This window comes from Colossoma macropomum, unplaced genomic scaffold (assembly GCF_904425465.1).
Source record: "Colossoma macropomum unplaced genomic scaffold, Colossoma_macropomum, whole genome shotgun sequence".
Taxonomy (NCBI): Eukaryota; Metazoa; Chordata; class Actinopteri; order Characiformes; family Serrasalmidae; genus Colossoma; species Colossoma macropomum.
This window is the reverse complement of record NW_023494789.1, coordinates 39,397,482-39,420,681: the sequence shown is the minus strand read 5'-3', so window position 1 is coordinate 39,420,681 and position 23,200 is coordinate 39,397,482. Positions and strand designations below refer to the sequence as shown.

Below are 23,200 nucleotides of genomic sequence, written 5' to 3'. Positions count from 1 at the left end.
TCAAGAGAATTAAAAAATGACAGATTCTTGTTTTTATTGCATCTTACAAAATGTCCCAACTTTTCCAAAACTAGGGTGTGTATAAGCAACATGAGAGACTGAAGATTTAATAAATAGAACATCGAACAGTAAGTCAACAGAACAATTACCAGTGTGACATTGTTTTGTTTGATGTTCATTTATTTTTGATGTTTTTAAATTGTAAGCATTTTTAAATCAGCCAGGTTGCTTTTTAAGTTGCACAACCAATTTATTTTGTTTTTTTTTACAATTTAGGTAATTTAACAGTTTCAGGAGCCCTCAACTGGCACAACAGTGTAAGCATTCACCCCATTATCAAGTTGCCTTCAAACTGGCATTACTCAAAACATGCTGTGACTAAATCTGCCTCATACTTTTAAGTTGACCTGTCTTAACCCTACAATCTACATAAGAATTACTGTTGCCAGTATTTCAGTGTGCAACCTGAATAAACACAAATTTTTATGTGAAGATCTCATGAAGGCTGAACACAAAGAACACAGACACACAAAAACCCCCAAAAGAAGCAGGGAGAGAAAACAGCTGCATTTCAGGTCTTTTCACCATGGAAGATACTCAGAGTTTGGTGACGTCTATGGGTCCCTTCAGACAGTCATTGACTGCAACAGTCCTAAACAATTTTATTTAAGATTGTGTTAATTCATCCAATCACTTATGTTCTTCTGAAATGAGCAGAATATGTATAAACACATCTGTAATTCCTTCATGCTTCACCCAATATCAATATATATACTCTCAATTAATGCTTACATTCTGTATTTTAATGTCATTGTTTCATTTATACCTGTAGTAAGTTAACTTTCATTACATGTAAACTAATTACATTCTTCATGTTAGGACTGAATGATTTGGGTGAAATATCTAATGTTGATTTTTCTTACCGATATTCTGACTTCAATTGAAATTGTTTTCATATAAACTGAGATTGAGGCTTTTTTTATTATTGTTTGTTATTTTTATTATTGTTATTTATTTTTTTATTTATTTACCAAGAAGACAAGCAGTGTCCACTTTTTCTGCATTCTGCACATGGGTATTCGTCTGTCAAAAATGATTTACCTAATGGAAATTTGCTTCAGTTACTGTGGCAATTTTCAGGAATGCCCCCAGAGTGCCCCCTGCTGTACAGGCACGCAGTCTTGATCATTGCTTTTCTCTACAAAAATAAGATACTGAACTATTAATAACTGTGTTCTGTGTACTTTAATAAAAACCTCACATTACAGCTGACTTAACAGAGATACTTTTTCAAAAGTGACTTTACTGGATTTAATGACTACAGGCCAGTAGGCCTGACCTCTCTAGTAATGAAAGTCTTTGAATGCCTGGTCCTTGCAAACCTGAAGGCCATTATAAACCCTCTGCTGGATCCTCTGCAGTACACATACAGAGCTAACAGGTTTGTTGTTGATGTGGTCAACATGACCCTGTGCTTCATGCTACAGCATCTCAAAAGTGCTGGTACACTAGAGTTCTGTTTGTGGACTTCGGCTCAGCTTTCAGCAATAGCACCAGAGCTGCTGCAGACTATCCCAGCTGTCTGTGCCAGATCCCATCTGCTGGTGGATCATGGGTTTCCTGACAAACAGGAGACAGCAGGTGAAGCTTGGAAAACGCACGTCAGACCCTCGGACGCCCAGTACTGGAGTTCCACAAGGTTGTGCGCTCTCACCCCTTTTCTTCAGTCTGTGCACCTATAACTGTGTCTTCAAGGAACCAACTATGAAGATCTTTAAGTTTGCAGACCACAGCACTGTGATGGGCCTCATAGACAGCGGTGATGAGTCTGCCTGCAGGACGGAAGTTGAGCAGCTGGTCTCCTGGTGTAGCAGCAACAACCTGCTGCTGAATGTGAAAGACTGTGGAGATGGTGGTAGATTTCAGCCCCCCACCCCAACCCCACCCGCTAACATCAATAGCTCTGTGCTTTCCAAACTAATTAAGCTTTTTTGTGTTTAATTTTATTGTAAAACAATATAAGAAGAAATTAATAAACACATTACTTGTTTAGCTAAGATTAGCTAGCTGGTCAGCTGCTCAGGCTGAGGTGGGGAATTTTGGCAGCTTTCCGGAGGAACATTTGGAGGCTGATGATAACATCATTTTCTTTAGTTCATTTGAAATGAATGAAGATGACAATTTAGATAAAGTATATTCCTCATGTGTGATGGTAACATTGTTAGCCTATTGCTTTCTCCAGTAAACTTGTTGCCTCTGAACTCCTCAGGACTGAAGTGTTTTCAAAGCTGCTCTGTTTTGATTGGCTTTCAGAACTGAATCATTTAAATTTAACTGGGCAAAAAGAAAAGAAGTGAATTATTTGTTAGAAATTAATGATGTAAAGTAAATGTAGAGATACTATGATTTTATTTTGCTCCTAAAATACCTTCACAAGGAAAATGTACTGAAGTACAGTAATGAGAGTAAATATAATTTGTTACTTTCCACCTCTGTAGAACAGAACCGAATCCCTACAGATAGTAAATGCAGTGTTTAAAGGAAAGAGGCAAAACAACTTGAAACAGCTTATTAATCTGTAAAATTGCAAATATACTACTTAGCTGGAAGACACTGCGATATTGACTGCGCATGAACATATTTTATTTGCTAGGCCAATGTTATTGAGCTCCCCACTTCCTAAGTAAATGTACAATACAAGTCCAAATCATCTATAGTTTATTTTCATTCACAATCTTCTGTAATAGCGGGGCGTGACCTGGGGAGGCACTGCTGCTGCTCTATTGCAGCGCTGCCTCTGCAGTTCTACCAGAGATTGACTAACGTAACATTCAACTAATCATATTAGAGCTTGTACGTTGTGAATTTTCCCGCTGTGAGGCACCTGAATGTAATGGCTACAGCATTAAAGGTGGAATGGAAAATTCAACAAAAAGCTGATTCAGCTTAGTGTGAATAGGTCATCATAACGTAGTTTTATATACCTCAATTCCCTCAATTCCTAAAACTGTAGATGGAAATTAAGAGGCGGCGGCAGCTCTGTCGAAGGCCAGTCAAATGAAAAGATTTTTACCAGTTAAAACAAAAAAAATGTAATTGATTTATAATTATTTCCTTAACTTCTTCCAAAGGTGAGTTTAATGAAACTTATATATTACTTAAGACAGGAAGAGAGGGGAAGAAGGAAGCTGAAGGAGACTGACAGGACTGAAGAAGCAGATCTGATGGAGGTTAGTGATCAAGAAGAAAACGAGGGAGGAAATGTTTTTGGCTTTTGGTTAAAATTAATATGAATTTATTTTAACTTAACTGAGGAAATACAATATTTGTCACCATGACCAAAAAATTCTGTCACCTAGCTTGTTAAACATGCCTACAGAGCAAAATCACACTCCAACTGAGATGGAACTGATCTGTCATCTGTGTGTTTGAGTAATATATTTAGGACCTTGCAGTGTATCTAAGAGAGAGGAGAGAACATTGCTTAACTTCAGTACCTTTGCTTGACCTGTGCCTGTAGTAAGTGGATGGATATAGTGTTTGTTATATTAGCTCTGTGCTTCAAACAAACTACAAAGAGACAGATCTACTGTGTGTCAATGTGACCAAATATCAGTTTTTTGATATACTGAATGGCTGATGTACTTGACATTTTCTAGCTTTGGCTATTCTAAAAGGTGTATTATAAACATTTTGGGGCTATTCTTTGGAGACCCCCCTGGTACAGGCTTTGCCTCCCTGTCCATGAACTTCTAGTGGCATCCCTGATCATCACCACATGTACTGGCTGATCTCTTTCTCTTCCAATGGGTAGCAGTGCTGTGTGGTCCTTCTTCTTCTTGCCTCTTGTGATCATTGCTGTAACATGTTGGCTGGACAATGTGCTGGTGATCTGGGCAGTGTGGTCATATGGAGCCCTCAGGCAGCCCACCTTCTGCTTCATTGTTATTTCTTGGTGATTTCCTGACCATTTAAGTGTTTCTGATGGCTCGGGTGAGGTTAAATAGATAAATATGGGAGTATACTTCAGTTAGATTTCAATGAAGGTTTATTTTTTTCTTTCAATCATGACACCTTAAATAAAGGATAGATTTTTGCTTATATTTTGAATGAAAGACCAAAAACAATAAGGAATTAAGAATATTTTCTAGAGCTCATTTTGCTCATGATTACCAGGGCTGCCAACATTTGAGGAGGGCACTGTCTATAAGATGCATAAAGACCATTTTGCAAAGTCATGATTGACACACCTCTCCACCATCGTCTCTAAACTTCCTTCCTCCATCAAACAAAGGAACACTATTGAAAAAAATTGTTAGTTTATCCTAAAAGAAAAGTAACCTGACAGGCTTCAAATTTCACATTTCAACATCAAATTGTAAGAACAATAACAGAACAGAACAATAACCACTGATGCATCAACTGTTATTTGTTGTTCTTTTAACACTTTTTTTTTTTACTTTTTTTAAATGTGAAAGAAATTTTAACTCAGGCATGTTACCTTTTTAAGCTATAAACATATCTCCTTTTTTCCCTGCCTTTCTTATTTTTTTTAAGCAATTAAGTCATTTTAGGAGCCCCCAACAACCGTCTTCACCCCATCATCAAGTTGCCCTCAAGCTGGGATGACATAAAACGTGCTGTGAAGAAAGCTGCTTTTAGTTGTCTTACACAACCTACACAAGAATTACTGTTGCCAGTATTTCACTGTGCATCCTGTGATGTATTTAACAAAAAACAAATTCTTATGTGAAAAAAAACATCTATTGTTAAATCATAAATCTATTGTTGACTGCAAAAGTTTATTTAACATTGTGTTAAATCATCCAGTTACTTATGGTCTTTGGAAATTAGTAGAATATGTATAAAAAAACATCTGTTAGTCCTTCGTGATTCAACAAATATCAATAATAATATTCTCAGATTAAAACTTACATGCTGTATTTTAATTTCAGTCTCATTGTTTCATTTCATATTCAGCAGTCCATTTACTTTCATTAGATGTAAATTAATTACATTCTTCATTTTAGGGTTGAATGATTTGGGTAAAATATGTTTACACTTTTTCTTTTCAATATTCTGGCTACAACTGAAATTATTTTTTTATAAATTGATGTTCATGTTATATTTCTTCACTTGTTAAGACAACCACAGTTGATAATGTAGGATAAAATAATCTCAATGTCAATATAAAAATAATGAATCTTTCAGTCCTGCTTCATACAGTGGAAGGTAAATGTGAAAGGAATTGTTATAACCTAGTTATTTTAACCTATGCTCGGTTAAAATATTGAGTTAAAATGGTCACAAAGGAGGAAACAAGATGAACTGATATTTAAGGCTACAGTGGCAAATCTTACAGTGGTCAGTCTTAATCTGCTCTTCATAGGGATTATTCACCTGTGGGAGATTTACTTTTGCAGCTGTTGCAATCTTCAGACATGTCAAGAGTGCCCCCTGCTGTACAGGCACACAGTCTAGATCATGTAAGCGCTGTTCTCTACCAAAATCAGGAACTGGACTATAAATAAATATGTTCTGCTCACTTTAAGAAAGACCTCATATTACAGCTGAGCATCTTTTTCAGGGTAACAAAGACCCTCATTCAAATGTGATTTTTAATCCTCAACACCTGCCTTGTGTATTGAGTTTTGTTTAGTGTTTATGAACCATTCAGAGTTGAGTGGTTTTCCTTTCATAGTGAGATTGAAGCCTGTTTCACAGCGCCAGTGTGGTTTTATAGAATCCTACATCTTGTACAGTGTATGGGCACAAATAATCTAACCCGAGACAAAAGCTCCTGTAAACAGTTAGCAAGTGTGCTGGTAAAACACCCCACATAAATACACCCCTAACACAACCTCTCGTAAACCATGTTTTTGCCAGCCGAGAACAAGTGTGTTTGTCGTGGAAAAGCGCAGAACAGTTCGAGATGCTGTCACTGGCACCAGCACTATGTCGGAAAAGAGCTACGTGTGATGCAGCAGGACAAATGGTGAATACACACTAATATCACCAGGAAACCCACGACTGAAAAAATTTATCTCTGCTGGTCGTATGGGCAGGTATATCCATGGCAGATCATGTGCCGAGCAAAGCTTCATGATCATATAGAAATTGAATTGAATTAAAAATTGCAGTTAGATATTTTACCTAATATTTCCCCAGAATGTAATTAATTTACATCTGATAAAGACAATTAGACTACTGGATTTAACATAAAGCAATGACTCTGAAAGTAAAATACAGAATGTAAGATATAAACTAAGAGTATATATATGAATGTTGGGTGAACCATTAAGAAATTACAGATGTTTTTATGCATATTCCGTTCATTTCAGAAGACTAGAAGTAATTAGATGAAATAATAGAATCTTAAATTAAACTGTTTAGTACTTTTGCCGTGTCTGTCTGAAGAGACCCATAGACAACACCACACACTGAGTATCTTCCCTGGTGAAACTCTGCCAGACATGAAATGCTGCTGTTTTTTGCGTCTGTGTTCTTGGTGTACAGACTTCCTGAGATCTGCACAAAAGAATTTGTGTTTTGTTAAATACATCACAGGTTTCACATTGAAATATTGGCAACAGTAGTTCTTGTGTAGGTTGTGGGGTGTAGTCAGGTCAACTTAAACGTATAAGGTAATTTCTTCACAGCATGTTATGAGTAATCCCAGCCTGAGGGCAACTTGATGATGGAGTTAATACTTACATAGTTGTGCCAATCTGGGCTCCTGAAATGACTTAAAAAAGCAAGGAACATTTTTTTTTATAACTTACATTTCAATGATAAAACAACAAATCCTTTCAACAGTGCAGAAGGTTTTCCTTTGATGGACAGAGGAAGGATCATTTAGAGATGACATGATGGCTGAGAGGTGCGTCAATCATAATTTTACAAACGGTCAGTTACAGGCTTTGTGCATCTCGTATGTGTCATCAGTTTCTGTAGGTTTTTACAAGACTGACTGCTGCATAGCACTTCTGTTTTCTGTACTGTTGTCTTTTGTCCTGCTAGTTTTTGAACCAGTGTGTTTGTGTTTCTGTCTGTATTATTGCTGAATTAGCAATAAGACAGGAAGACACCTATGTTAATGGCAACCAAATGGCACCTCAATAATAGTATAAGCTAAAGAAAATAAAGTTTATTACATAAGAAGTGGAAATAACAATTAAGAAGCTGCATTGAATTCTGTCTTCACCCAAAGAGTTGTGCCATCCAAACATGAAGATAAAACTCATGCAATGCAGCAGTGACCCAGCAGAGTGCCCCCACAATCCAAGAGCACTTTTTAGAAACTGTAGACTTATAACAGGTTCTGCTTCTTAAATAGTTCATTAGGTGGAGTATTCAACATAGTGTTACTTGATAAAAGAAACACCATAGATCACCACATTGTTCTACAAATAGCTATCACACGGTCACAGTACTAATCAAAATCTGAAGTTTTTTATCTGCAGGATGGTTATAGCTCCTTCAGCTATGAGGGTAAAAAACTACTCACGTCAGAGGGATGCGCACACGGAGAAAACAGTCCACTGCAATGGCCAGGAGTAAAGCGACAGAGGCCACCTCTAGCATTATGATGATACAGCACATGAAAAGGCAGCCATAAAAGGAGGTATTCAAACAAATGTCCACAAGCACAGCCATGGGGATGACTACAGACCCCACCAGGAAATCAGCCACAGCGAGGAACACAATGAAGCAGAACATGGGCTGTCTGAGGGCTCCAAATGTCCACGTCCAAACCTTTGCCACTGTTGGAATGATTTGTTGTTTTATTATAAAAATATAACCTAGTTACAAATTTTTTCCTTGCCTTTTTTAAAGTAATTTCAGGAGCCCAGATTGGCACAACTACCTAAGCATACACTCCATCCTCAACTGCCCTCATAACATGCTGTGAAGAAATCCGCCTCATACTTTTAATGTCAAGACTGGACAGAAATCAGACACTCGCAGATTTAGATGAGCGTTTTTAATAATGGTAGTCAAAAACAGTCCAGGTCAGCAACAGCAAAAAACAGAAGTAGTAGAGGGGCATACCAAGAGACGTAGTCGAATAAAGAAGCAAAATCCAAAACCGGCAAAACAGAGTACAAAAGGGAGAGGCAAAAACTCAGAGTAACAAACAAGCAAAGGTCAAAACACAAGAAATCAAACAGACAATGAACGCTTCATAATGCTAGATGGCTAGACAAAACTCGGCAGAGAACTGAACAACATGTGAGTCTAAATAGGTTGGGACACAGGTGCAAACAATCAGTATTCGGGTGATTGGGAACGTGGGTAAGTCACAAGACTCTGGTTAGGAGTCATGTGGGAGTCAGAGGCATCATGGGAGTTGGAGTTCTGTTCGGCTTGGGAGCCGAAGGGAAGCGTGACGTTTAAATTGACCTTACTTAACCCCACAACCTACACAAGAATTACTGTTGCCAGCGTATAACCTGTGATGTATGTAACAAAACACAAATTCTTATGTGAAGATCTCAGGAAGGCTGAACACAAAGAATACAGACACAAAAAAACCCAAAAGAAGCAGGGAGTGAAAACAGCTGCATTTCAGGTCTGGCAGATTTTCACTAGGGAAGATACTCAGTGTTTGGTGGCATCTGTGGGTCCCTTCAGACAGTCATTGACTGCAAAAGTCCTAATTAATAATTGCATTAAAAATTGTGTTTAATTTAATTAAAATTGTGTTAATTCATCTAATTACTTCTAGTCTTCTGAAATTAGCAGAATATGTATAAACATATCTGTAATTCCTTCATGGCTCACCCAATATCAATATAAATGCTCTCAGATTAAAGCTTATATTCTGTATTTTAATTTCAGAGTCATATTTTTCATTTCAGATCCAATTGTCTAATTGCCTTATTAGATGTATTAGGTAAAACATCTAATTGTGATTTTTCTTGCCAATATTCTGACAACAATTTAAATTATTTTTATATGAATTAAGACCCAGGCCTGTGTTTTGTGGCCCAGAAGATTTTTTGGTATGTTTGTGTTTGTGTCTCTCTCTCTCTTTCTCACTTCCACTGTCTCTTTCTTCACGGCTGTACCTGCTTAACCAACAACAATCCTGTGAGAACTGCTGACCAATCAGAATCCTTGCTGATGTGATTGGGGAGAAAGCCTAAGCCTTAAAAGCTGCAGTCAAGCTGGCTAAGGGTTGTGAGATCTGCATATTCATAACTGAAAACTTACATCCTCGCATAAAATTACATTACAATAATCTAGCCTGCTGGAGATATACACATGAATGAGTTTCTCATGATCTTGTAAAGTCATAAACTCTCTGAAATATGCTATGTTTTTGAGGTGATATAGAAGTCTAGTAAAGGAGGCCTTCATGAGGCTAAAAACATCATTAAATCAATATATCAATATAACAACTGTTTGACACATTGCCATGAAGCAACAGCCCAATAGTGAGCAATAGTAGCTATAAAAGGCAACCAGACAGAGCACAGAAGACCACAGAAAACCTTTAATCACAAAGAGAATGAAATCACCTCCTCTTTGAAACATGGTGCCATGACCATGTACGGCTATCAGTGGATCAGTCCTTACTGATGTGATGTGGGCACTGACAGCAGCAGCAGAATGTATTATGAAATGAACAGAAGAATTTAAACTGTGCAGATCCAACTAAATGTTTGAAAGCCTATTGGACGGTGCTCCACCACAGTACAGTGACCTAAAACATGCTGCTAAAGCATCTGCAGGTTTTTTTCAGCAGCAAAATGTGGAATATTCATCATTTGACAAGTCACCTAACTTGAGACCCACAGAGCATGCAGTTTACTGACTGACAACAAGGTTAAAGGCAAAAAGCCCCCAAAAGAAACAGAAACTGTAAAGACTTACAGAAGATCAATAGCAAGATACTCTAATTCTGCTGATATCTGTATGTTGCAGTTTCCAAGTAGTCACAACTGCAAAAGATTTGTGTTCAAGTACTACAGCCTTTACTTTAAATTTAAATAAACAATGAGTAATTGAATGAATGTCAATTAATTCAGTTACTTATAGTCTTCTGAAAAGGGGATACTATGTGCAAAAAGAGCTGTAATTAATTGGTTCTCTTAACAAGCGTTTGACCAGTGCTGGGGGTACCGTGTTAAGTAACATGTGTAGTATCTTTAAAATAGTAGCTTTACAGAAGAAGGCAAAAACACTCTTAACTTTCAGTATAAGTTGATGTTGTAGTATCTAGGAGTTCCATGTGTTCTGTTTTTGCAGGTTTGGAATGTTTAAGTTAGGAGGCCCCTGGTCCAAAGCTCCCATAGGGAATGGGCCCCTTTCCCTTCTTCTCTAGTTCCAGATAGATGAGATCATTTTAAAAAGGACCATATGTTCTGTTCCCTTTTTCAACAACAAGCACCCTATATAAGCAGCTGCATATATTGTTCTGGAGGGGAACACTTCAGAATTGGCACAGACCCCCTCTCAGTTACTTCATAGTGCTTGATATGATACTGTTTTACTTTGTAATAAACATCTTATACAGGCAAGACAGTGTCAGCGGAGACTTCATCTTCACATTATCGCTATTTAATAAACAACAAGAATTTGGCGTCACAAACAGGATTGCAGACTGCAGGAAAGTTGGCTTAAAGAAATAGTGAGATTAGGTTAAAAAGGGAAAAAAAGTGAAAAGTAACAGCCCAGGGCCCTGGGAAATTAGATTAATGGGAAATTAGATCAATGTGAAAAAAGAGGCAAGAAAAAAAGAAATAAGAGAGGTTAAAGAAAATAGAGAAGATATGAGTTAAAGAGAAAGAAGCCACAGATTTGGACCAAAGCCCTCTGGAAGGCGGTTTTAGACAGGCCTAAAATCCTGGAAAATCACTAGGTGAATTTCGGGTCAGTTCTAAGGAACTGGAGGTGTGGAATGGAAAATTCAATTGTAAAGTTCCCACTCGAACACTAGCTGACAAACAGTGTCTGAAGCAGCTTTTTATTGAATATTCACACCTCATAAAGGTAGCATAAATTTAGAAGAAAAAGAGAAAAAGGAGCGGCAGGAAAAAGCATGCTATAGGATAAGTATGAACGAGTCGACTTTGAGTATTTATGAGTGAATGTCGTTTGTGTCTTCTGTGTTCTCTGAGCTTGCTGTGTGTTTCTGTGTGAGGGGGATTGGCCCCCCCTTGCTGTGTGTGCGCGAAGCTGGTCTGTCTGTTTGTGTGTGTGTGTGTGTGTGTGTGTGTGTGTGTGTGTGTGGGTGTGTGTGTGTGTGTGTGTGTGTGTGTGTCGCTTGTCTTGGCTATGTTCCAGCTGAGTGAATGGCTTTACGAATGTATAATAATAATATGTAAAAGCGTATGAGCCCCTTCGAGAGGACGTTTTTTTGATTTTGTTAAAACTTATGAGCCTTTTCTTTGGGGGACATTTTTGGATCTGATAAGACTTATGAGCCTCAGAAAAGAGGACTTTATGAATTTACATAAAACTTATAAGCCTCTTTTGAGGGGACTTTGATAAGATTTGTGAGCCTCTTTCGAGGGGACTTTTGTAGGGGTAAATAATATGAGCCCCCAAGAAGGACGTTTATGATTTTGAAGAGAGGTGGAGAGACCAGTGAGGATATTTTGTGTGCATGGGTAAAGAAAAATTTAATAAGGTGTTATAAGTGTGAAATAAACTGAAATTTCTTTATTGATGATAACTGGGTGTTTAAAGGAGGAAAACATTTGTTGTAGATAAAAATGACCTAACTGTTGGCAGATAATGTGCGTGAATCATATTGAATTGCTTATTGTGTTGTTAAAAATACTTAGTGGGTTAATTTGATATTTAATTCTGATCTGTTTCTTCTTTTATCCACCTATGGTGTGTGAGAATTGGAGGGGAGAAAGAGAAAGAAAAGAGGAGAAAGAGGGAGAAATAAAAAAGATAGAGAGAAGAAGACAGAAAAAGAGAAGAATAACAGAAAGAGGGGGAAAAAGAGGAGAAAGACAGAAAGACAGAGAAGGAGACAGAAAGACAGAAAGAAAGAGAGAAAAAGAGAAATGTGCATGTATAGAGAGAGAGAGAGAGAGAGAGGAGAGGAAGCAGATGGTCAGTGCTGACACGGATTGAGGTCTGATGATTCAGGAGGCACAAGGGTTAGCTCATGTTGCAGGGGGGAAGTTAGGAGAAAGATTACAAGGAGTATGTAAGTTGCTGAAGACAAAGAAAAGAGGAAGTGCAGGCGAGGCTCGAGGAGCAAAAGAGGAGCACAGTGCAACCTGGAGACAAGGTGTTCGTGAAGGTGTTTAGAAGGAAGTGGTATAACAAACGCCGTGAAGGACCATTTGAAGTTGTTCGCAGTACTGGAACTGCGGTCCAGGTTAAAGGGTCTCCAACGTGGTATCATTTATCGCATTGTGTCAAAGCGCCAAGGGAAGAGGCGCCACGTTTACAGAGAGCAGATGTTGAAGGCTCAAGAGAGCCAGAAGAAAATGTGTGGAGAGAGGGTTATACAACCCGTAAGGTAGCAGTTATGATAAAAGATTCGAGTTCTACTGGAGTTTTCATGATTGCTACAAGGGTTCAGGAACGATTCACCACAGCAACCACTCCAAGGGTGAATATTGTATCGAGGATGTTATTACTTTAGCTATGACTTTGAAGGGGATGAATGCTACTACAGGGATGGTGACAATTTCTACCTTTGTCACCTACGAAATTTGTAAATGTGACACAGATACCTGATATGACATCTTTGAACTTTAAAGAAGTAGTAAATACAACCCAGAAACCTGTGTTAAAGATAGAACTTAGTGTGAATAGTAGTAATGAGATTTTTGAACCTAGAGAACAGATGGTGGAAGAGAATGATGCAGATTTATCTGTGACAGCTCAGAGGACTATTTTAGACATGGATGATGAGTTTTTTTGACTTTGAGTGGACACCAGAACACATGACTGACCAGTATCATGTATTACAGAAGAGAGAACTAAGTGGAGGGCATATGGATTTGATTCCTCGGTGTTACAAATCGCAGACCCATGGGCAGGTAGGAACTTATGGTTCCAGCAGTTAACTCATTCTGTAAGATCAGTTAGGAAACTGAATTGTCCATGTGTGGTGTAAGTTCCAACACCAGGCACATGGCCTTTAATTTTAGAGAGGTACCAGAACCATTAAGTGCTAAATGTCAATCTTATGCATTATCGTGGCTGTTATATCAGCAGCAATCAGCAGACCGTATGGGTGGATAGGATACTGTTATATGGCAACGTTGAAGCTTCCATAGGAGGTTTTTACTGTCCAGAAGGGAAAGGTATCTGATGAGGTTCAGTCTGATTTCTGGAAGTAGGAAGAAAAGGGAACTGGCACAATTTCATAATCTGGAGTCCTATCATTGGAGGATAAGTCTAGGAGAGAAGTGGGGTATAGGATTGTTTCCATGGTATGATGTGACATTTTTTGGCAGATCACATTGATAATATTACCTACACCCTACAGGGTTTTGCAAATGAGACTATAAGAGGTTTTGAATACTTGTCAAACACTCAAAAGAGTCATAGACTGACATTGCTGAAACATGATATGGCTCTTGATTATCTCTTGGCTAAACAAGGTGGCCTATGTGTCTTTGAACTTAACTGGGGATGCCTGTTATACTTTGATTCCTGATAGTTCTGATAATATGACTAGTGTCATAGATGCATTGAAGCATATAAGGGATGTGTTTGGCCCATCAGAAGGAGCTGGATGGTCTGTGAATGCTTGGTTGCAGGAGAAATTAGGACCATTGGGAGCAGTGTTGTTCACTTTAGGTTCAGATTATGGTAGCAGTTCTTATCATCGAGTGTGATGTTCTGTTTCTGTACATTGTTGTTAACCTTTGTGAAGGCTATGATATTGAGATGGGTTGGAGTTGTGATGCCTGGTGATCAAGTTCAGATGCCATTACTACATAGGACTGATACAGACGGTGACGAGGAAGTGGTGATAGAAGGTGAACTGATGGAGAAATATCCATTTTGAATATCTACTCTTATTATAGTCTTGACATTTATTTCTGTTATCATTTTGGTATTTAGTAGTCTCTTACTATAGAGTGGGTTGATTGCAGGGGGAAATGGAAAAATGTGATTTCTAACTTGGAGTAATGTGAAAGTATGATACTGTGAATTTCACATTTACTTATAAGGTGTTAATCTGTATTTGATGTTTCAATTTGCATCTGTTGTTTTTGCAAAAGATACTGGTTGGTGGTTTTCTTTTCTTTCTTTCAAGAACGATGTTGGGGGAAGACCACTGTAAGGGTGGTTGGATGTTCAGGGACCCAGATGTGCATGGACAATAAGAATGGACTGGAGGACTTTGAATAAGGACACGGTGATACAATGCCCAGAGTCAACACATCATTGACACTACACTGAGAGTCGACGCTGCTGAGGAGCTGCAGTGTGATATATTTTTATGTCTTCTCATATATATTTGCATAGCATTGGATTTTGTTCTATTATATTGTAATTTGTGATATTGATAGAGGACATTTATAAGATAGTGATAATCTTAGTAAGACATAATAGTAGGATTGAGTGTTTGAGTTGTTTACTGCATGAGTAGTACTTAAATTTATAACACTTTCTTTGTTTTAAATTGCTTGAAGACTGATGTTTTCTGTTATGGGGTACATTGGGACCTCAGATGTTTTTTCTTTTTTCGGTGCGTAGGGATATTGGTGCTAGGCAGGGAAAGGTCCATTGGGAGGTCTGATGGGTCAACCAGCCTGAATGTGGACAATGTTTTGATTTTATTTTCTGAGGTTTCCATATGTATTTGCTTAAGTCATATCCCTACACGATTTGTCAAAATTCCTCCTTTTTAAATTGGGCTGGAGTACTCAATGTGGTCGCCTAAGGCAGAGGGACTGTGAGAGAATTTTTCCTGTCTAAATTGTTTGATGGATATTTCAGGAAAGATAGCTGCCTGACAGGTTTTTTTGCTCTCACACTCCAGAAAGTTGTTGTATTGCTAAGGTTGCGCTGTAGGAAGCATGTGTAGGAGGAACTGTTATTTTGTTACAACTGCAAACATGTATGTGTTACTTTTTTGTTTTTTGAGACTTTGCAGAAGTCTCGAAGGGGGAATATGTAGTATCTTTAAAATAGTAGCTTTACAGAAGAAGGCAAAAACACTCTTAACTTTCAGTATAAGTTGATGTTATAGTATCTAGGAGTTCCATGTGTTCTGTTTTTGCAGGTTTGGAATGTTTAAGTTAGGGGGCCCCTGGTCCAAAGCTCCCATAGGGAATGGGCCCCTTTCCCTTCTTCTCTAGTTCCAGATAGATGAGATCATTTTAAAAAGGACCATATGTTCTGTTCCCTTTTTCAACAACAAGCACCCTATATAAGCAGCTGCATATATTGTTCTGGAGGGGAACACTTTAGAATTGGCACGGATCCCCTCTCAGGTACTTCATAGTGCTTGATATGATACTGTTTTACTTTGTAATAAACATCTTATATTAGACGGTGTCAGCGGAGACTTCTTCATCATTTTCACATCATCACTATTTAATAAACAACAACAGCAATATCATTACTTTGTCCTGTAATTAAGTAATGCTAAACATTAGTGTATACATTCTTAAATCACATTAGTTACTTACATTACTGATGTCTCTAAGCATTTGAAGGGTTCAAATCCTGCATTTTTCTATTATGATTACTTGCCCTGAGCACTGAAACACTGAATTACGTGTTTTTATGTACCAAAAATAGTCAGAATTAATTTAATATGACCATTTTCCAACCTCTCTTTATCCCTTATAAACAGGCTGTTTTGTTACTGTATCTTTAAGACTCATTTATGTAAATGAATAGGTGGCTGTGCTGTATTGTGCCTCATTCAAAAGCAGTCCAGGTTGAAAATCATTATAATCTCAGCATGAATAGGTGTATCTAAACTGCTGTAAGCCGAATATGTGTGTATATGTATATGCATTGATTTCCGTGACATCCCAAAAACAATGAATTCATGAGTCAATATCAGGCTTTTTTTTGCAGCTTAGTTTCCATATATAGATTGCATAGTCTGGGGAGTGAACAGTACTTTTCGAAACTTTATCAGTGTTTATTTACTATAAAAGCCTTCAATCTATATAACAGTGAGGACAATTCAGCTCTCTATGATACGGGCCCTTTAAAACATAAATATTCTCTATGTAGATCATCCATGCCTGGCCTTGTGCCATAAACTGAACAAACTGTTTAATTATCTTATTATACTATATGAAACTGACCTCATCTGATCAGGCCAGACTCAATTTTCATTCACCAACAGCTCTGGAAGATTCACCATTTGTTCATAAAGAATTTTAAAATGCCGGAGGGAGAGATTTGCAAAAAGAGAGAGCAATAAGGGCTGCATGTGTGTGAGTCCTGATCTGCTTTGCAAAAAGGCATCCATATTTACCTGTTGGACAGTTGCTGCTCTAGTTCTCTATATAGATCCTCCATGCCTGACCTTGCACCATAAACTCAACAAACTGTTTAATTATCTAATCACGCTATATGAATCTGACCTCACCTGATTAGGCCAGGCTCAATTTTAATTTATAGTCAGCTCTGGAAGATTTACCTTTTATTCATAAAGAGGTTATTTTGAGGTAGTTTTTGGACTGTTTCTACTGATGCATTTCTAGGTTTTTCTTTCTTTTTTTAATAGCATCAACAAATAATTTTAATCAGCATAACTTTCTCTGTCTGATTCAGGGTAAAGGCAAGGACAGTGACAGGCCTTTTAAATCCTGTTTACTGTGAAAGGCTGTTACTAAGTACTAAAAAATAGTTTTGTTCTCTTCTAAGTTCTACTTGCTCTAGATATATGTGTGGGTTTCAGACAGTTACTTAGAAGTAGTGACTAATGTGATTTCCATGAAGTAATCAGTCATTGCCGTTGCAGCTGGGGAAATTCTTCATTCATCATGGATTCTCAGAGTAACTTCCCCAGGAATGTGTATTCAGCACTTTAATTTCAGAGTCAATGTTTAATTTTAAATCCAGTGTTCTGGACTAAAGAGGCAAAACAGCAAAATGTGTCACGGTCCAATTATTTTCAATACATATATTAAATTCTTCATACTGTGGCGGCAAAAGTGAAGGGACCTGTCATGACCTATCTGGTCAGCTGCATTGTTGTGCCAAAATAATCACTGGTGAGAAGACAGGATGTTTTACTGTATATTTGAATACAGAAAAAGAACTGATAAAAAAGAGCAATAAAGATAAAATGGAATTTTACTAAAATTAAACAGTGGCTGCTGCTGCTGTTGCAATAATAACTATTTAGAGGATGTGCTTTAATAGACTGAGGCATGTTTCACAATGCTGCTGTGGTTTTGCATTGTGTAACAAGTTAACATAAAACACAGGAACATGGAAGTTTTTATCAGAGCTCACAGGGAAGTCTAGTCACAGCCAGCTTCTTACACTCCATCATCACTGGTTGATCTTTTTCTCTTCCAATGGGTAGCAGTGCTGTGTGGTCTTCTTGCCTTTTGAGACGATCATTGCTGTAGCATGTTGTCTGGGCAATGCGCTGGTGATCTGGGCAGTGTGGACATGTGGAGTCCTCAGGAAGCCCACCTTCGGCTTCATTGTGTCTCTTGCTGTGGCTGATTTCCTGGTGGGGTCTGTGGTCATCCCCATGGCTGTGCTTGTGGACATCCATATGAAGATCCCCTTTTATGGCTGCCTTTTCATGTGCTGTATCATCATAATGCTAGAGGTGGCCTCTGTCGCTTTACTCCTGGCCATTGCAGTGGACCGTTTTCTCCGTGTGCGCATCCCTCTGACGTGAGTAGTTTTTTACCCTCATAGCTGAAGGAGCTATAACCATCCTGTAGATAAATAACATCATATTTCAGTTTTGTGCTGTGCTACACCCTGACAACTTGAGCAATGGTGTTCTGTGGTGTTTCTTTGAAATTATGTTGTGAAACTGATCTGTTAGCCCCTTCTTAATCTTTTTAAACTATTTAAGAATCAGAACAAAGAAACTGATACTATTTATTTCTTTCCCAGGTATAAGTCTACAGTCTCTAAAAAACGCTCTTGGATCGTGGTTGCACTCTGCTGGTTCACTGCTGCATTGCTGAGTTTTATCCCCATGTTTGGATGGCACAACCCTTTGAGAGCAGACAGTACTGAATGCAGATTCTTTACTGTTATCTCCTATTCATATCTAGTTTACTTCACATTCTTCAGCTTATACCTTCCTCCATTGGCTCTCATGACAGGCTTGTATTGTTACATCTTCCTGACCACTCGAAGGCAGTTAAGAGCAAATATAGGTGTGGCTGCCAAGTCCAGCACATATTACCAAAAAGAACACAGACTGGCTGCTTCACTGGTTCTGGTCTTGGTTCTCTTTGTTGTCTGTTGGCTCCCTCTGTTCCTCATGGTCACTTTAAGATTGTATGGTCCACATATTGAGGTGCCCTCTGTTGCTCTTGACATAGGTGTCCTCCTGTGTCATACTAATTCAGCAATTAATCCTGTAGTTTATGCGTTTAGGATCCCCAAGATAAAAGAGGCGTGTCGGAAGCTGTGGAGAAGAGTTTATCATAACGGAGAACAGCAGCAGAGTAAATAGAACAACACACAGAATAATACAGACAAAAACACAAACAGCAATGCAGAAAACGCCAGAACAACAGACAACAGTACAGAAAACTAAAAGGCTACACAGGGGTCAGTGCTGTAAAAACCCTACAGCAAATGATGATATATGTGAGACGCACAAAGACTGTAACTGACCATGCAAATTTGCAAAATTATAATTGACAGCCTCTCACCCATCACAATCATCTCTAAATATTCCGTCAATCAAAGGAAAACCTTTGGCACTGTTGGAACGATTTGTTGTTTTACCTTAAAAATTCAAACCCCATTTATGGGAAGTTGAGGCATTTTGTAAAATGCAATGAAACGATTACTGTGATTTGTTAATTCTTTTGAAACTGGCAAAAGTACATAGAAATTACTTTTAATGTTTTAATTGACTAAACTGATTTTATTTTTAAAATATTTTTATATTATATATTTTTTCTTTTTTTTTATTACTGTTTGTTATATTTATCATTGTTTGTTGTTATTTATTTATTTATTTTGGCCAAGAAGACAACCGCTGTCTATTTTTTCTGCACTCTGCACATGGGTGTTCATGCTATAAGGTTTTATTTCTTCACTTGTTAAGACAACCACTCTTGATAATATACAATATATTCATATTTTGCAATTTCAGTATAGCTCTATTTCACATCACGATTTCGTTAGAAAAACAATGACTCTTTCAGCCCTGCTTTGTACAGTGGAAGGCAAATGTGAAAGGAATTGTTGTGACCCACCTGGTCAGTTAGAATGTTGAGTAGAAATGGTCACAAGGGAGAAAACAAGATTAACTAATACAGTGAAAAGACATAAGAAATGCACAGAGCAGCAATGAAGATGAAATTGAATTTTGAAAGGTCTGGGGGAGAGATCTGCAGAGACAGTTATTAATGCTACAGTGACAAATGTCTGTGAAAAATGATTTACCTAATGGAAATTTGCTTCTGTTACTGTGGCAATTTTCAGGAATGCCCCCAGAGTGCCCCCTGCTGTACAGGCATGCAGTCTAGACCATTGCTTTTCTCTGAAAAATAAGATACTAAACTATTAATAACTGTGTTCTGTGTAAAAACCTAACATTACAGCTGAGTTAACAGAGACACTTTTTCAAAAGTGACTTTACTGGATTTAATGACTACAGGCCAGTAGCCCTGACCTCTGTAGTAATGAAGGTCTTTAAATGCCTGGTCCTTGCAAACCTGAAGGCCATTACAAACCCTCTGCTGGATCCCGTGCAGTTCGCATACAGAGCTAACTGCTGGTGGATCATGGATTTGTGACAAACAGGAGAACAGCAGGTATGGCTTGGAAAACGCATGTCAGACCCCCAGACCCCCAGTACTGGAGTTCCACAAGGTTTTGCGCTCTCATCCCTTTTCTTCAGTCTGTACACCTACAACTCTGTTTTCAAGGAACCAACTGTGAAGATCTTTAAGTTTGCAGACCACAGCACTGTGGTGGGCCTCATAGACAGCGGTGATGAGGAAGGTGATTCCTTCCTACAGGAAGGAAGTCGAGCAGCTGGTCTCCTGGTGTAGCAGCAACAACCTGCTGCTGAATGTGAAAGACTGTGGAGATGGAGGTAGTGTATTTCAGCCCCCCAACCCCACCACTAACATCAATAGCTCTGTGCTTTCCAAACTAATTAAGCTTTTTGTGTTTAATTTTATTGTAAAACAATATAAGAAGAAATTAATAAACATGTTACTAGCTAAGATCAGCTAGCTCAGGCTGAGGTGGGGATTTCGGCAGCTTTCTGGAGGATAAAGTATGTTCCTCATGTGTGATGGTAACATTGTTAGCCTATTGCTTTCTCCAGTAAACTTGTTGCCTCTGAACTCCTCAGGACTGAAGTGCGTTCAAAGCTGCTCTGTTTTGATTGTCTCCCAGTTTAAATTGAATGGGGCAAAAAGTAAAGAAGCAAAGTATTTATTAGAAATTATTGATGTGAAGTAAATGTAGAGATATTATGATTTTATTTTGTGCCTAAAATACCTTTACAAAGAAAAATGTACTGAAGTACAGTAATGAGAGTAAATATAATGTGTTACTTTCCACCTCTTTGGAACGGAACTGAATCTCTATAGACAGTAAATGCAGTGTTTAAAGGAAAGAGGCAAAACAACTTGAAACAGCTTATTAGTCTGTAGTATTGCAAATGTACTACTTAGCTTAGTCACACATATGAGGTTAAAAACTAAAGGTTTTATTGATTTATCTCATGCTGGTTCTAATTTATGTAGATGTCAAAACTTAATAAAAATGAGGAAAGGAAATTCACCTACTCAACAATGCTGTTTTTTGCCGACCCTACAGAAATCAGACATTTCCATCTTATAAATACATTCCATGTATTATTTGAACATGTAAGAGGCATTAACATTTCACCTTGTAGCACTTTTACAGCCACTCTTTCAGTAGACTGTCCTGGCGTAGCGCTGCCACTGTTTTCTGTTACTATCAGCTGACTGAAACGTGTTCTTTAAGCTGCCACTTGTGTTCAAGTGAGTCTTGTATCTTCCAGAAGGCCTAGAATGACATTTATTCTTACAAAATTGGCCCAGACCATCATAAATCAAACTGGGATCAGTTGATTTCATTCTAAATTCATTATGTCACCAGTTATTCTGAAATGTTAGACCTTCAAATCAGGCCTAGAAGTCCTAACCAATGGGAGAGCTCACTTAGCTGTATCTGCCTAAATTCCACAATGAAAAAGGCCCTGATTGGGTAATTTTCCATTTCATAAATGTAACCCTTTAACCCTAATTTAATCCCAATAACAAATAGTATTATTAAAGATACTTGCAGACTTTATATACAAAAATCACAATAATTTTATTAAATCAAAAATCAGCTACAAATTACAGATTTTGTTTTGTTTTTTGTTTTTGTTTGTTTTGTTTTGTGTAACAACTTCATGTAGAACACATGAACATGTCAGTTTTCATCGTAGTTCATAGAAAAGTCTAGCCACAGCCAGCTTCTTACACTCCATCATCACCATGGGCATTGCTGGGCCAATTTTATTTGCTAGGCCAATGTTATTTAGCTCCCCACTTCCTAAGCAAATGTACAATGCAAGTCAAAATCATCCATAGTTTTTCATTCACAATCTTCTGTAATAGCAGGGTGAAACCTAGGGGAGGCACTGCTGCTGCTGCCCTAATCCAGCCCTGCCTCTGCTGTTCTACCAGAGATTGACGAACGCTCAGCCTATCGTATTAGAGTTCATACGCTGTACACCAATCATATCAGACTTGGGGGAGGGGCTCTGTGTATGCGGTTACCGAGCTGAAGACAGGATTTTAGCTAAAAGCTCACTAAAATAAACATTAGACCTTGTTCAAAATCTGTAATATACAGAGTGAAACAGTGTTAAACAGAGTAAATACCCACCTACAGTGTGGATTTGTGGCAAATTCTGGTCAGTATAGCTGGATATCTGTTTTACTTAGTTGCTTGTTAACTCTAGCTAACTTTAGTTAATTTTGGGTTTAAGTGAGGTACAGAAAAGAGGCTGGGCTAACAATAACATTAGCTAGCTAGCGGACAAGCCAGTTGGTTTTACACAGAGTCTATGGTTTAATCTCACTTCTCAGTGAGTGTGAGAGTGAAAAAACAAGAGGGATGGAAATAACATTTTAGACAGCTCTCTATATTCTTTGTAGATTTCTCTTCAGTGTTTGGGAAGAATGACACCAGTATTTGCCTAATATTGCTGTTTACAGTAAGTTAAAGCCAGTGAAGAGGACCAGGCTGAAGTTGCTTCCTGTTCACCCCATTCTAGTTTGAATTGTTCCGCTGTGAGGCGCCGGAATGTAATTCAGTGTGAATAGGTCATCATAGCATAATTTTATATTCCTCAATTCCCGCTATTCCTAAAGCTGTAGATGGAAATTAAGAGGCGGCGGCAGCTCTGTCGAAGGCCAGTCAGATGAGAAGCAAGTTAAAACAAAAAAAAAAAAAAGATTAATGATTATTTCCTTCTTGTAGTTTTTAGAAATCTGAGTTTAATAAAATTAATGTATTACTTAAGACAGGAAGAGAGGGGCAGAAGGAAGCTGAAGGAGACTGACAGGACTGAAGGAGCAGATCTGATGGAGGTTAGTAATCAAGAAGAAAGCGAGAGAGGGGTTGTATAAGCTTTTGGTTAAAATTAATACTGAATTTATTTTAACTTAACTGAGAAAATATAATATTTGTCACCATGACCATGAAATTCTGTCACCTAGCTTATTAAACATGCCTACAGAGCAAAATCACTACTTTCTAATTGCACCATCTGGGATAGAACTGATCTGTAGTCTGTGTGTTTGAATAATATACTTTAGGACCTTGCAGTGTATCTAAGAGAGAGGAGAGAACATTGCTTAACTTCAGTACCTTTGCTTGATCTGTGCCTGTAGTAAGCGGATGGATATAGTGTTTGTTATATTAGCTCTGTGCTTCAAACAAACTACAAAGAGACAGATCTACTGTGTGCCGATTTGACCAAGTATCAGTTTTTTGATATAGTTAACACGGCTGATGTACTTGACATTTTCTAGCTTTTACTATTCTAAAAGTG

General features: G+C 38.0%; 1 protein-coding gene across 1 annotated transcript; it reads left to right on the top strand.

The window, feature by feature from the left end:
* The first annotated feature begins 8,343 nt into the window (after positions 1-8,343).
* LOC118807646 (adenosine receptor A1-like) lies at positions 8,344-18,613 on the top strand. Its single transcript, XM_036569682.1, has 3 exons — positions 8,344-8,355; positions 17,492-17,814; positions 18,043-18,613. Exons 1-3 carry the CDS (start codon positions 8,344-8,346, stop codon positions 18,611-18,613), a joined length of 906 nt encoding a protein of 301 aa, XP_036425575.1.
* Positions 18,614-23,200: the final 4,587 nt, after the last annotated feature.